The sequence below is a fragment of the Orycteropus afer genome, unplaced genomic scaffold (genome assembly GCF_000298275.1).
Source record: "Orycteropus afer afer isolate SDZICR_OR568_19922 unplaced genomic scaffold, OryAfe1.0 scaffold00101, whole genome shotgun sequence".
In the NCBI taxonomy this organism is placed as follows: Eukaryota; Metazoa; Chordata; class Mammalia; order Tubulidentata; family Orycteropodidae; genus Orycteropus; species Orycteropus afer.
In genome coordinates, this window is record NW_006921688.1 from 7,834,312 (window position 1) to 7,848,997 (window position 14,686).

The following is a 14,686-nucleotide window of genomic DNA, read 5'->3' on the forward strand; positions in this document are numbered from 1 at the left end:
TCAGATATGTTATGACCAAATATTTTTTCCCAATCTGTAGGTTCTCTTACCAATAGGGTTTTATTTCCTTTGTGGTTAAAAGAATGTTGAGATTAGTACATTGTGAAAAGGCCATGCACCATCTATAGTGCCTTTGGTAGTCTTCCTGTTCACTAAGAAGGTTGTGACAGCTCTCAACATTGTCTCCAACCTTGCCGAGGGAAGTTGCAAAAGACACTTACTGTGCAATGGATACAATAACCCTTGTCTGCAGATAATGTGCACAGCTGGGAAAGATGATTAAATAGGCTATTTCTTTTTGAGAGACCTACAACCCGTCAACAGAAAAACTCAGCAATACTGCTAAACTCAGACTGAAAACAATTACTAACAGATAGACATCAGACAGATTTTCATAATCACCGTACTTGTGGGGTATAAATGGCTATGGTGAGCTCCTTAGGCTCCCAAAAGACCACTAAAACTGTCAGTGGTCAGCACTGGAATCTTGAACTGAGATTTTAAAAGCATGATTCAGTGGAATACATAAAGTTGCCACCAGAAAGTGCTCCTATGGTTTCCACAATTAATTGGTTGCATGGCTGACTGTAGTTGTTTCATGGCCAAACCACTAAGAGCTCTTCAGGGCACCCCCAGTCCTATCCTGTGTCATATTTTGGAGTTTTTGTTGGGTATTGGTTAATCTGGTAGGCTTCATCTCAGTGATGATATCAAATGATTTCTCCACCACTACCACCACCCCGCATAAAACAGTGAACGTTCGGAGAAGAGAGTACTTCTCTGAACTTTGAGTACTAATATTTCTGAAAGTGAGCTTAAGTCACTTTCTTAACTTACACTTTCTTTGTGTGAATTGATATTCCTCTTTGGAGAGTTTGCTTAAAATTTTAGAGTGAAATTCTAGACAACTAACACTTCCTTGAGAGCTTTGCTTTCAAGTACTTCTCACTGGGGTTGGCTCATCCCATTAGACCCTGGGGACTGAGAAAGGGAAGTGTTTCTTGCCTTAGGTAGTATTTCTCTTAGAGCAAGGCTAGTCCATTCGGACCCCATACATTCTGTAGGCAAATGGCTGTGCACTTATTCCTTCCTCCTACCAAATCATAGGTTTGTGATCCTTCAGTTTTTCTTAGGAATAAAACAGTCCATTCTTATGAATTAAATGTGTCCTCCCAAAAATATATGTTATAAACTCTAAACCCCTCTTCCTGTGGGCATTGGGCTTTGTTATATGAATGAGACCATATCTGTGTAGGGTGTAGCTTGAGTCAATCACCTTTGAGATATAAAGAAAGCAGATTAGGCACACAGAAGGCCACATAAAATGAGAGGAAGATACCTCCACATGAGGAGGAACCAAGAAACAGAAGTGAAAGGAGAGAAGCTGACAGAGAGAAAGCACCTACCCCTAGAGCTGGTGCCATAAATTCAGACTTCTAGGAGCTCTGGTAGCATAGTGCCTAAGGGACTTGACTGCTAACCAGAAGGCTGACGGTTCAAACCCACCAGCCACTCCTCGGAAGGAAGGTTAGGCAATCTACTTCCATAGTGATACTGCCTCGGAAACCCAAGGAGGGGCGCTATAAGTCGGGTCCGACTTGACGGCACATAACAACAACAAGCCTTCTAAACTGTGACACAGTGGCTGTAACAATGGGCTCAAACACAGCAATGCTTGTGAGGACGGCACAGGCAGTGTTCCATTCTGTTTGCATAGCATCACTGTGAGTTGAAACAGACTCAACAGCACCTACCAACAACAAGCTGTGAGAAAATAAATTTATGTTTGTTAAAGCCACCCACTTGTGGTATTTCTGTTATAGCAACATTAGATCAAGTAAGCCATGCATATTTTTTTTCCCCCCATGTGAGCAAAACTTACCTTTTTCAATGGGAAGAACCTTGCTCTGATGATAAAGGCTGCACCTTTGGGGGCTTTGGCATGGCCAAGGAATGTAATGGGTGATTCCCTACATTTGGACTTCAGAACACCAATCATGAATTTTGTGTGAGGACATCAGTGGTTTGGTGGTGGAATCCTCACCTGCCATGTGGGAGAACCAGGTGCATTTCCTAGCCAATGAACTTCAAGTTCACCAGCATCCATCTGCCAGGGGTGGCTCCCATGTTGTGAAGCTGAACAGGTTTCAGCAGAGCTTCCAGACCTGGTGATCTACTTCTGAAAATCAGCCACTGAAAACCCTAGGGGTCACAAAGGTCTGATCTGCAACCAATCCTGACAATGACACAGGGCAAGACAGCATTTCATTCTGTTGTATGTGGGGATCACCGTGAGTCGGAACCCACTTTACAGCAGCTAACAACAGCAAGTAGGGATGCTAGAACAATCTGCAGAGATACGCATAATTAACTCGAATGCAGTGTGACAAAACGATCTATGAGAAACAAATAATAAGATACTCAACCATCAGTCATTGGGAAAATCACTATTAACCAAACAGCCAAACCCACTGCCTTTGAGTCAATCCTGACTCATAACAACCCTATAGGACAGAGTAGCCTGTGGAAGCAGACTGTCTCATCTTTCTCCTATGGAATGGCTGGTGGGTTTGAACCACTGACTTTTTGGTGAGCCACTGAGATTTTAAAACTGCATTACTTGGGCTCCATAAACAGCTATTAGAATGTCAAAATTAAGAAGACTCACCATGTCAAGCATTGACGAGGCTGTGGAGCAACTGAAAGTTTCATCTGTTGCTGGTGGGAATATAATGATACTTTTTTTTTTTTTTTTTAGGATTTGGGTGAAGATTTACAGAGTAAATTCACTTTTCATACAGCAGTTCACATATACTTTGTCTCATGTCATTGACCAAAATTTACAATGCAGCAGCTCCCCTCCCACTTCCTCCCCATAGTTACCTCCTCCCAGTGTCCATCCCTTCATACTCTTCTGCACCCTGAGCTATCTCCCTGTGCATAAGCAGCCCTTCCTTCTCCCATGATTGTTCTCTCCAGGGCATGTGTCTACTTGAGGTAAATGTTTAACTCCCTTGCCTGTACTTTGTTTGGCTGGAAACCACAGTTGTGGGTTCAATTCCAGACCTGAAGGGCAGCGAGGGGCCATAGTCTCAGTGGTTACACCAGGCTCCATTGGACCAGCAAACCTGGTCCCCACCTTCTTTTTTTTTTTTTTTGCTTCCAAATGATTTTGAGTTTTGTACCACATTGTTCTCCCTCTTTATGAAGGATCTCCTACATCCCTTCCAAGTGGATGGCAGTGGTAGCTGGGCACCATCTAGTTCTTCTGGTCTCATAGTTGTATAGGTTGCAGATCGGATGGTGTACCAGTTGCTAGGACTGATTGTTTCCATTAATTTTGGTTTTCTTCTTTCTTCTTGACGAGGAGAGACCCGTTGTTGCATCTATATGGCAGCTTCCTAGCTTTTAAGGTCCCAGTCGCTACTCGCCAAAGTAGTAGGTGGAACAATGTTTTGTATAGTATGTTATGCCAATTGAGCTTGATGTCCCCTGCGACTATGGTCCCAAGCCCGCAGGATCAACTACTCGGTCCCTCTGGGTAGCTGGCTGTGACCAAGTAATGACCATAACCTTGCCCCTTGTCAGCTCTACTATACACCTGGGAATTCTGATCATTCACATGAACTTATAGGCCCATATAATGGTACTTTTGAAGACAGTTTGTCAGTTTCATAAAATAAATTAAACCTACACCTACATATGACCATTCATACCATTCTTTTTTTCTTTGTGATTTGGGTAAAAGTTAACAAGGCAAATTGGTTTTCCAGTCAATGCTTCATATACATTTTGTTTGGTGACCTTGATTGCAATCCTTACTATAGTAATACTCACATAGGGTGATCGTTGTTGATAGTGGTTCAGTCCACTCTGACTCATGGCAACCTGATGTATCACAGAACGGAAGGTCAGTCTTGCTCCATCTTCAAGACCATTGGTACGTTTGAGTCCATCGTTATGACTATGGTGTCAATCCATCTCATTGAGGGTTTCCCTCATTTTCACTGATTCTCTACCAGTAGAAAGCATATAAGCTTTAACTTCGAAAGTTCTAAGTAAAGAACTTAGAAAAAACTAACTGGATTGCATACATTAGTGTATTGTCTGTAGATGTGACATGAAGGGTATAAGAGACTTAATGCTATACTAATATTTGAAAAAACTAACTGGATTGCATACATTAGTGTATTGTCTGTAGATGTGACATGAATGGTATAAGAGACTTAATGCTATATTAATATTCATTGACATAGCTGTTTGGTATATGCTTGGTAAAGTGGAGGGTCAGTGAAAAAGGGGAAGGCCCTCGATGAGATGGATTGATACAGTGGCTGCCACAGTGGGCTCAGATATAGGAAGGATTGTGAGGCTGGCGCAGGACCAGGTAGTGTGTCGTTCTGTTGTATGTAGGGTTGCTATGAGTCGGAGCCAACTCAATGGCACCTAACAACAACAACAACATAGCTGTTTGAGAAAAAAAAAAAAAAAGTCATTTGACTTCCCCATAAAGTGTGCTATGGTTACACTTTATTCCATCTTATAGAACATAGACCCTACCAGCTCAAATCCTTGCTTGTGCTAATTTCAACAATAATGGATGCTTTTCATTTAAAATCAGTGAGATGTCCCTTACCTTGTTTCAGGCTTCGTGGATTTGACTCTCCATGATCAGGTCCACCTGCTGGAATGTGCCTGGCTAGAGATATTGATGATTGGCCTCGTCTGGCGCTCAATGGAACACCCAGGGAAGCTCCTATTTGCTCCTAACTTGCTGCTGGACAGGTGAGTGGCTGGCTGTTGCTTAGGGTAAGAACTTCCTTTATAATCACCAGTATATTTAGAAAACCATGATTTACATAATAAAGTCCTAATATAACTGTCTTAGTTACCTACAACTGTTATAACAAAAATGTCACAGGTGAATGGCTTTAGAAAACAGAAATTTATTTCCTCACTCTTCTGGAGGCTAAAAGTCCAAATTAGGGTCTCAGCAATGTTACTGCCTTCTTTGAGCCTCTCTCCTAGATTCTGGTCCACTAGTAATTCTTGGCATTCCTTTGCTTGTGGACTATCCTCACATGTGATTTGTCTCCCTCTCTCTGTTTTTGTGTCTGTTCTGGTCTTGTAACAGGGAAGTGATTGGATTGACAACCCACCCTGAACTGTTAGGACCTCAACTGATGAATTGATTACATTAGGTTGCACTGTGGAAGGTGATTGTTGTTGTTAGGTGCCATGCACTTGGATCCAACCCATAGCAACCCTGTGTACAACAGAACAAAACACTGCCCGGTCCTCTGCCATCCTCACAGTCCTTGCTATGCCTGAGCCCATCATCACAGCCACCATGTCAATCCATCTCATTGTGGGTCTTCTCCTTATTTGCTGACCCTCTACTTTACCAAGCATGATGTGCTTTCCTAGAGAATGGTCCCTTCTGACAACATGACCAAAGTAAGTAAGACGAAGTCTGACCATTCTTGTTTCCAAGGAACATTCCGGCTACACTTCTTGCAGGCCAGATTTGTTTGTTCTTTGGGCAGTCCATGGTATTTTCAGTATCCTTTGGCAACACCACAATTCAAAGGCATTAACTCTTCCTCAGTCTTCCTTATCCAGCTTTCACATGCATATGAGGCTATTAAAATACCATAGCTTTGGTCATGCCCACCCTCGTGTTCAGAGTAACATGTTTACTTCTTAACACTTTAAAGAGGGCTTTTGCAGAAGATTTTCAAAGTGCAATATGATGTCTGATGTCTTGACTTCTGCTTGCATAGGTGTTGACTGGGCATCAAAGTAAAATGAAATCTCTGACAACTTCAATCTTTTCTCCATATCATGCTGTTGCTTTTTGACCTAGTGGTATGGATTTTTGTTTTCTTTATGTTGAGATGTAATCCATACTGAGACTGCAGTTTTTGATCTTCATCCATAAGTGCTTCAAGTCATCTTCACTTTCAGCAAGCAACATTGTGTCATTGCATATTGCAGATTGTTCATTAGTCTTCCTCCAATCCTGATGCCATGTTTTTCTTCATGTTGTCCAGCTTCTTAGATTATTTGATCAACATACAGATTAAATAAGTATGGTGAAAGGATACAACCCCGATGTACACCCTTCCTGGTTTAAACTGTGCAATATCTCTTTGTTCTATTTGAATGACAGCCTTTTGTTCTATGTACAGCTTTCTCATGAGCATAATTAAGTGTTCTGGGATTTCCATTCTTTGCAATGTTATCCATAATTTGTTATCATCCATGCAGTCAAATGCCTTTGCATAGTCAATAAAGTACAAGTGAACATCTTTCTGGTATTCTTTGCTTTCAGCCAAGATTCACCTGACATCAGCAACAATATCCCTCATTCCACATCACCTTCTGAATACATATTGGATTTCTGGAAGCTCCCTCTCAATACACTGCTACAACCGTTTTTGAAATATCTTCAGCAAAATTTTACTTGTGTGTGATATTAATGATGTTGTTCGATGATTTCCACATACTGTGGGGTCAGCTTTCTTTGGAATGGGTGTGAATATTGATCTCTTCCAGTCATTTGGCCAGGTAGTTATCTTCCAAATTTCTTGGCATAGACAAGTAAGTGCCTCCAGCACAGCATCTGTTTGTTGAAACATGTTAGTGGGTATTCTGTCAATTCCTAGAGCTTTGTTTTTCAACAATTCTTTCAGTGCAGCTTGGGCTTCCTTCTGCAGTACTGTTGGTTCTTGATCATATGCCACCTCTTGAAATAGTTGAACATTGACCAGTTCTTTTTGGTGCAGTGACTCTGTATATTCCTTCCATCTTCTTGTGATGCTTCTTGCATCATTCAATAGTTTGGCCACAGAATCCTTCATTATTGCAACTCGAGGCTTGAAATTTTCTTCAGTTCTTTCAGCTTGAGAAATAGCAAGCATATTTTTCCCTTTTGGTTTTCTATCTCTAAGCCTTTGTACATTTCATTTATGATAATTTATTTTGTCTTCTAGAGCTACTCTTTGAAATCTGTTCAGCTCTTTTATCATTTCTTCCATTTGCTTTAGCTACTCTCCATTAAAAAAAAGTTTCAGAGTCTTTTCTGCATCCATTTTCATCTTTTCTTCTTTTCCTGTCCTTTCAATGACCATTTGCTTTCTTGATGTCATCCCACAACTCATCTGGTCTTTGGTCATCAGTGTTTACTACCTCAAATCTATTCTTCAGATGGTCTCCAAATTCAGGTGGGATATAATAAAGGTCATGTTTTGGCTCCCATGGACTTATTTTAATTGTCTTCAGCTTCAACTTGAACCTGCATATAAGCAATTGATGGTCTGTTCCACAGTCAGCTCCTGGCCTTATTTCAACCAATGATATTGAGCTTCTCCTTTGCCTCTTTTCACAGATGTAGTTGATCTGATTTCTGTGAATTCCATCTTGTGGAGTCCACACGTATAGCGCAGTTTATGTTGTTGCAAAAAGTATTTGCAATGAATAAGTCATTGGTCTTGCAGAATTCTATCGTGCAATCTCTGGCAACATTTCTGTCTCCAAGGCCGTATTTTCCAACTACCAATGATTCTTTTTTGTTTGAAACTTTTGCATTCCAGTCACCAGTAATTACCAATACATCCTGATTGCATGTTTGGTCAAGTTCAGACTGCAAAAGTTCATAAAAATCTTCCATTTCTTCATCTTTGGCTTCAGTAGTTGGTGTGTCAATTTGAATAATAGTAGTATTAACTGGTCTTCCTTGTAGATGTATGGATATCATCCTATCACTGACAGCATTGGACTTCAGGATAGATCTTGAGATGTTCTTTTTGACAATGAATGCAACACCATTGCTCTTCAGTTTTTCATTCCTGGAATAGTGAACCATATGATTGTCTGATTCAAAATGGGCAATTCCAGTGCATTTCAGCTTACACATGCCTAGGATATCAATCTTTATCCATTCCATTTCATTGTTGACAACTTCCAATTTTCCAAGATTCATACTTCGTACATTCCATGTTTTGATTATTAATGAATGTTTGCAGCCGTTTCTTCCCATTTTGACCCATTTGCCCCATCAGCAAATGAAGGTCTCAAAAGCTTTACTCTATCCATGTCTTTAAGGTCAACACTACTTTAGGGAAGCAGCTCTTCTTCCCCAGTTGTATTATGAGTGCCTTCCAACCTGAACAGCTTGTCTTTGGGCACTATATCAGACATTGTTTCACTCCTGTTGATGACGTTTTCCAGCAATATATCAGACAGCATTTTCCTGCTGTTCATAAGGTGTTCAGTGGCCAGTTTTTTCTGAAGTGGATGGCCCTATCCCTCTTCCCAGTCTTTGCCTGGAAGCTCAGCTGAAACCTGTCCACTATGAGTGACCCTGCTGGTATTTGAAATACTGGTGGTATAGCTTGCAGCCTCACAACAACATACAAGCCAGCACAGTAGGACAAACTGACAGATGAGTGGTGAGAAAGATTATTGATCTCATTAAATTAGATTATACTATAAAAATGATTACACTGCATTGCATTACATTACAGGTGGCTATCTGTTGTTCCTAAGACCAAATGATTTAATCACATGTAGCTACACCATGACAACAAATTAGACTAGTGTTTGGCCAACCCACTGGGAATCATAGCCTAGTCCAGGTGACTCATAATATAATTACAACAAGTAATACAACTCTACTAGATGGGTTTACTTTACAAGTGGGTAAATTTGGGTGATGTGGGTTATTCAAGTTCACAGAACTCTAAGGGTAACTTTGCTAGACATCTTCTCAGAGCAGCTTTATTATTCCTATTACACACACACACACACACACACATTTTACAATTATGAACTGTTGTTTTCTAACTCCACTTTCATCTTGTCGTACATAAAAATGATGAATAGCTTCCCTTAATTAAAACCTTTTTTGGGTCCATGTGCATCCAAACCACAATAGTCTTTTCATTTCTCTCTCCAATTTTTCCATCATTAAGATGAGGAAATTTGACCAGGGAGTTCCAAAGGCTATATCTAGGTCTATGAATCCCTAAAAGTTACTTTCTTATTTTTGAAAATAAAGAGTTTCTGAAAAATGGAACATGAATGTTATTGTTCTTTCTTTTTCAGTCATTGCTTAGAGCAGTAGAGTTTAGATTATTTGACAGCAGCTCCCACCATGAGTCCCTAGCCTGCACCAATTGCTATGATAAATGCTTTACACATATTATCTCATTTAATCGTCATGGCAACCCTCAGAGGCAGGTATATTATCAGTCACATTTTGTCAGAAAGGAAATGAAGACTCAGAGACAACCTGCTACCTGCAGCAAGCAGAGAGCTAGCTAATGGCAGAGATAGGATTTGAACTCAAGACCTTCCTGACTCTGGTACATTCTATGAGTTGCTGTCCTGGGCACATGTTCCTCCCACTCCCCCATGTTCAGCGAGGTCTCCTGTGGTTTGCTGCAGCAGCCTTTTGTTTCCAGGGGTGCCTTGTCTCTGTGGGCAGTATAACAATTCGAATGGGAAGGAGCCATCTTCCTATGGTTTCTTACAAACTTAGTTTGCCTCTGAGCCCAGCAGGGAAGGCTGCCAGGTGGCCCACATTGCATCTTTGCATGTTCCTTCACTGCAGAGCACCACACTACCTTTCCCTTTCTTCTCTGCTCTTGGGTGCCCCGCACATGGCAGGCCCCCTGGAGCAGAGCTGCAGCAAAATTTATGTAAGTGGTGGAGACCTGTGCAAGGTGTTGATTACTATTTCTTCATTTTGTGTTAATAGAGCTTTTGAATAGCAGTGATGATGCTATTCAAGGTAGTTATGGCTGCTGTAGAACATCCCAGTACTGCAGTTTCACAAAATCATTAAGAATGATCACGACTCTTCATCCTTAGAACTGCACTCACACTATATTCTGTCAGCCTTTCAGAGAATGTTTTTACAGTTTTCCTTTTCTGGTTTTCCTTTCCTCTCCTCTTGTTTTCCTTCCTTTTTTTTTAACTCATTTATGTTTTATTTTGCTTTCCTCTTCCCTTCTTCCCTCCTCAGCCCTCTTCCTTCTTTTACTTTGTGTCTCACAGCACTGCGGTTCTGTGACCAAGTGATAGCCAGTTTGCTAGTGAAGATATCAGACCACATAGAGCACTGCCTTGTTACACACTGGTATGTGTCTTGAATGTTTAGGGTTTTCCTGGATATTCTTAACTGCATACTCTGCTTCATGATTTACAACCTCATCCATGTCTAGCTTCTTGGGCGTGCACTTGCTGAAGATAGTCATCAAGTCATTGCATTTTGAATATGAAAGGGACTTCTGATATGATCTCAGTCCAATGGATTAATTTTACCAACAAAGTGACATTACTTAAGGATTTTAGAAGCCACCTGCTTCCCTTTCCTCTATTCTCCCCACCCCCCATCCTCTCTCCTTTCCTTTTTTCACATTCTTTTACTCTCAGGTATATTACCACAGTATTGGTGACTGAAAATTACCATCTCTATCCAGTTTTACTTTCTCAATCTCCACATTTGATGTTCCTCCTGCCTCTAGGCCAGAATGTCTCAAGCTCTGTGCTGTTGAGATTTGGGGATGGATAAGTCTCTTTTGGGGATGGCTGCCTTGTGTATTAGAAGATATTTAGCAGCATATCTGTCATCTACCCAGTAGATGCCACTAGCATGCCTCCAGTTGTGACAAACAAGAGCATTTCCAAACATTGCCAAATACCCATGGTGTATGTGTTGGGGGTGTCTGTAAAAATTGTCCATGACTGAGAGCCACTGCTGTAGAATATTCTACCTGAATGTCATATAAGCTCTTCAGACTTACCATATCACAGACTGAATACATTATTTCCCTCACCAAGTCTGCTTTTTTTTTTTTTTTGGTTCTCTATCTTAGTGATATCACCCTTCACTTAGGTACTGAAATTATAAAGTCTAAATTAATCACTTCCTTCCTATGGGGTTAAATCTACCCAAAGAATCTGTCCCTTGTCCTTGGTTTCTGAGACCTAACTGTAAAGCCTCAGAACTCCCACAATGAACAAAGTGTCTTGATGAGACTTCTAGAACACACTTAAGGGTTTATGTTAATGAAGTGCTTGGGCGGGGGCTAGCCAGACCAGAAAGACCCCCTTGTGATAATCATCCCAACCTCAGAGGAGGTAGGCTGATTCAATCAACCATGCCTACATCATGAGACTTTAGACATAGAATCTTCTTGAGGTTCCTGGTTGGTGAAAGACATTGATGCATGTGGGAGGGTATCTTCTCTTTTACGGGACTTGGAATATCCTCTTTGAGAAACCTCTCAGACTTCACCCTATTTGTCTCTTCACTTGAATCTGTTTTTCTATAGTAAAACACTTTCCACAAGTTCTGCGAGTTATTCTGGCAAATTGCTAAACCCAAAGGACTAGCATGAGCTAGGTCAGAAGTAGAAGGGCTGACGACCCTTGAGTTTATGGCTAGTGTCTTGAGGGGGAAGAAGGAACCGCTGAATTTGTAGTGAGAAGGTCAGAAGTGAGGGGAAAGCTGGAGACCCCAAGCTTATGCCTGGAATACTGAAGGGGTAGTGAGAAAACCCAAGTTTGTAGCCAGCATGTCTGAAGTGAGGGTGTGGTGGGGTCTTCCAAGCTTGCAATTGGGAGAACTGTGTCCTTTAACTTGTGAGCTCTGAGTCAGCTCTGAGTAGTTAGGGCCAGAGAACAGGTGCGACATGTGCAGGTGGTGTTGCAATAGCAGTGGAACCCAGGTTGTTAACGGTTGTCAAGTTGACTCAGACTCATGGTGGCCTTACGTACAGTAAAACCTGTGAGAGCCAGAAGTTGATGGGACTGCCTTGGTATTCAGGGTCTCACAAGTTTTCTGCCTTTGACAAGATGCAGTCACTATTTTTCTATTGCTCTTTATTTGATGGAAAACATTTGCGTTTTCCTTCTCTGACAGTTTTCCACCTTACACAGGCTCCAGCATTCTCAGGTTTCACTGTGTAATGGAATGATACATTGCCTGGTCTGTGTCACCCTCAGGATGCTGGGGCGTTTGAGTCCACTATTGCAGCTATTGGGTCAGGCCATCGCATTGAATGTTTCCCTCATCTTTGATGACCCTTTACTTTATTCAACACAATGTCTTAGCAATTGGTCTTTCTTCAAGATGTGCCCAAAGTAAGCAAACCAGTCCTTGCTTCTGAGGAGCATTCTGGTTGTATTGTTCTAAGACTGATTTGTTCATTCCTATGACAGTCCATGGTATATCCATGGTATATTCAGTTTCTTTGGAACAAAGAGGAACAGAATTAATGAATCAAAATGATTAACACATTCATTGCCAGGGAAGTGGGGATTTGATTATTTTCCCCACACATAACCTTAAAGAAAATGAAAATCCTCACAACTTGACCAATAAGCAACATCATGATAAATGGAGAAAAGATTGAAGTCTTCAGGGATTTCATTTTACTCTGATCCATAATCAACACCACAGTCGTCAAGAAATCAGATGTTGTATTGCACTGGGCAAATATGCTGCAAAAGACCTCTTTAAAGTGCTGAGAAGCAAAGATATCACTTTGAAGACTAAATGCACCTCACCCAAACCTTGGTATTTTCATTCACCTCATATGCATGTGAAAGCTGGACAATGAATAAGGAAGATCAAAGAAGTATTGGTGTCTTTGAATTGTGGTGTTGGCACAGAGTACTGAAAATACCATGGACTGCCAGAAGAATGAACAAATATGTCCTGGAAGATGTGCAGCCAGAATGCTCCTTGGAAATGAGAATGGCCAGACTTTGTCTCACTGACTTTGGTCATGTTGTCAGAAGGGACAATTCCCTGGAGAAGATCATGCTTGGCGAAGTAGAGGGTCAGTGCAGAAGGAGGAGACCCTCAACAAGATGAACTGACCCAGTGGCACAATGATGGGCTCCAGCTTAGCAAGGATTGTGACGATGGCATGGGAGCTGGCAGCATTTTGTTCGGTTGCACATGGGCTTGCTCTGAGTCAGAGCTAACTCAATGGCACCTAACACAGCAGCAGCAGCAATACCCTCACCATATTATATTATCAAGTTAACTATCAAGTATTTTCTGACTGTCTCATAAAACCTAGATCTCTTCTTTGTCCCAATTCCACAGCCCTAGCACAGGCCCTGTCTCCACCCAGATTATTGACTTTTAGCTACCATCTCTTTCTTGGCCATTGTCCCTCTTTCCTTCAGTCTGTGCCCCACAGTGGTCCCAGAGACTTCTTCCTGCAGAGCAGCTCTGCTCCTGACACCTCCTGAGTCAATGTTCATGGACTCGGTTCTTTATAAACTCCTGTATAAGCTCCTTATCTTGATAATTATGAGTCCTTACTGTAAGCATCATAAACACAAACATCTGCAGAGCCAGTCAGATGATGTCCACGAGGAAGGCCAGTGGTGAGAACGCCAAAGGAAGTGCCGGGAGTTAGGGTGACCTCTTGGGCTCCTGTTCAAGCTAAATGCACCACGGACTGAAGTTCAAACTTCACGTTCTTCCTCTGCTGCTCCTTCTTCTGCACCTGATTTCCTGCCAGACATAACAACTTGCCAGGCCACAAAGACGCCCTGCTTCCCTCTGCTGCCTGAAAGATCCTCTACCATTAGTATCCTTGTCAGAATCTTGTCCATGCCAGATGCCACTCTTCCTTAAAACTTTCTTTCAGTCTCTCTCTCCTCTTCAGACAGAAGATAACTTCTCCATTTACTGAGTTCTGATGGGGTGCAGTTGGCACTTCTTTTAAAGTCTGAGTCTCAGTCTTCCATATGCAGTTGTGATTGTATGTCTTATCTTTGCTATAGCTCATGAACTCTTTTAGTCCTGACAGCAGATCTTGTTCACGTTTGTGTCATCCCCGATGTGCAGTGTCTCCCATAATCAAAAACCAAACCTGTTGTCATTGAGTTGATTCCAACTCCTGGCGACCCCCTGTGTGTCCACCCTGTGCTCCATCGGGCTTTTGGTGGCTGTGATCTTTCAGAAGGAGATCACCAGACCTTTCTTCTGAGGTGCTTCTGGATAATTTTTAAATCCCCAACCTTCTCTGGTAGCATAGTGCCTAAGGCACTTGACTGCTAACCAGAAGGCTGGCGGTTCAAACCCACCAGCCACTCCTTGGAAGGCAGGTTGGGCAATCTACTTCCATAGTGATACTGCCTTGGAAACCCAAGGAGGGGTCGCTATGAGTCGGGTCTGACTCAATGGCACATAACAACAACAACAACAGCCTTCTGCTTAGCTGACAAGTGCTTACACATTTGTGCCACTCAGAGACTTCCATGTCTTCAGTAGGATCCACTAAATGTTGGTTAAGTTGCACTGGCCACAGTCACCTGGGTTGCTGAGGCAGAACCAGAAGGCACATCCACCATCTCTGAGAATCATCTCAGTTGCTCTTGTCATTGGACTCATGTACTTCTGGTTCCCTGCTGCTCATCACTTCTTGATTCTGTCTCTTAAAGACTAACAGCCATTAATATCTATCTGAATTGAAAGGATGTTTGCAATAATCAAATGCATTTGGCTTGTGCTTATACTTCTTACACAACCAACCTATTATGCAGATTTTAAATCCCAAATGAGAATGCACAAAGGATTTTATTGTTCAATAATTACAACCATTACCAAGATTCTAGTCCTTCTGATAATACTTAATTAAGTACGTTAATGATT

General features: G+C 41.7%; 1 protein-coding gene across 1 annotated transcript in view; it reads left to right on the forward strand.

Annotated features, from left to right (window-relative positions):
* ESR1 (estrogen receptor 1) overlaps nt 1–14,686 on the forward strand; it is a 426,028-nt gene that overhangs the window by 278,664 nt on the left and 132,678 nt on the right. The window contains exon 6 of the mRNA XM_007943212.2: nt 4,647–4,785. Within this exon, the coding sequence (XP_007941403.1) occupies nt 4,647–4,785 (139 nt within the window). The remainder of the gene's footprint in view (nt 1–4,646; nt 4,786–14,686) is intronic.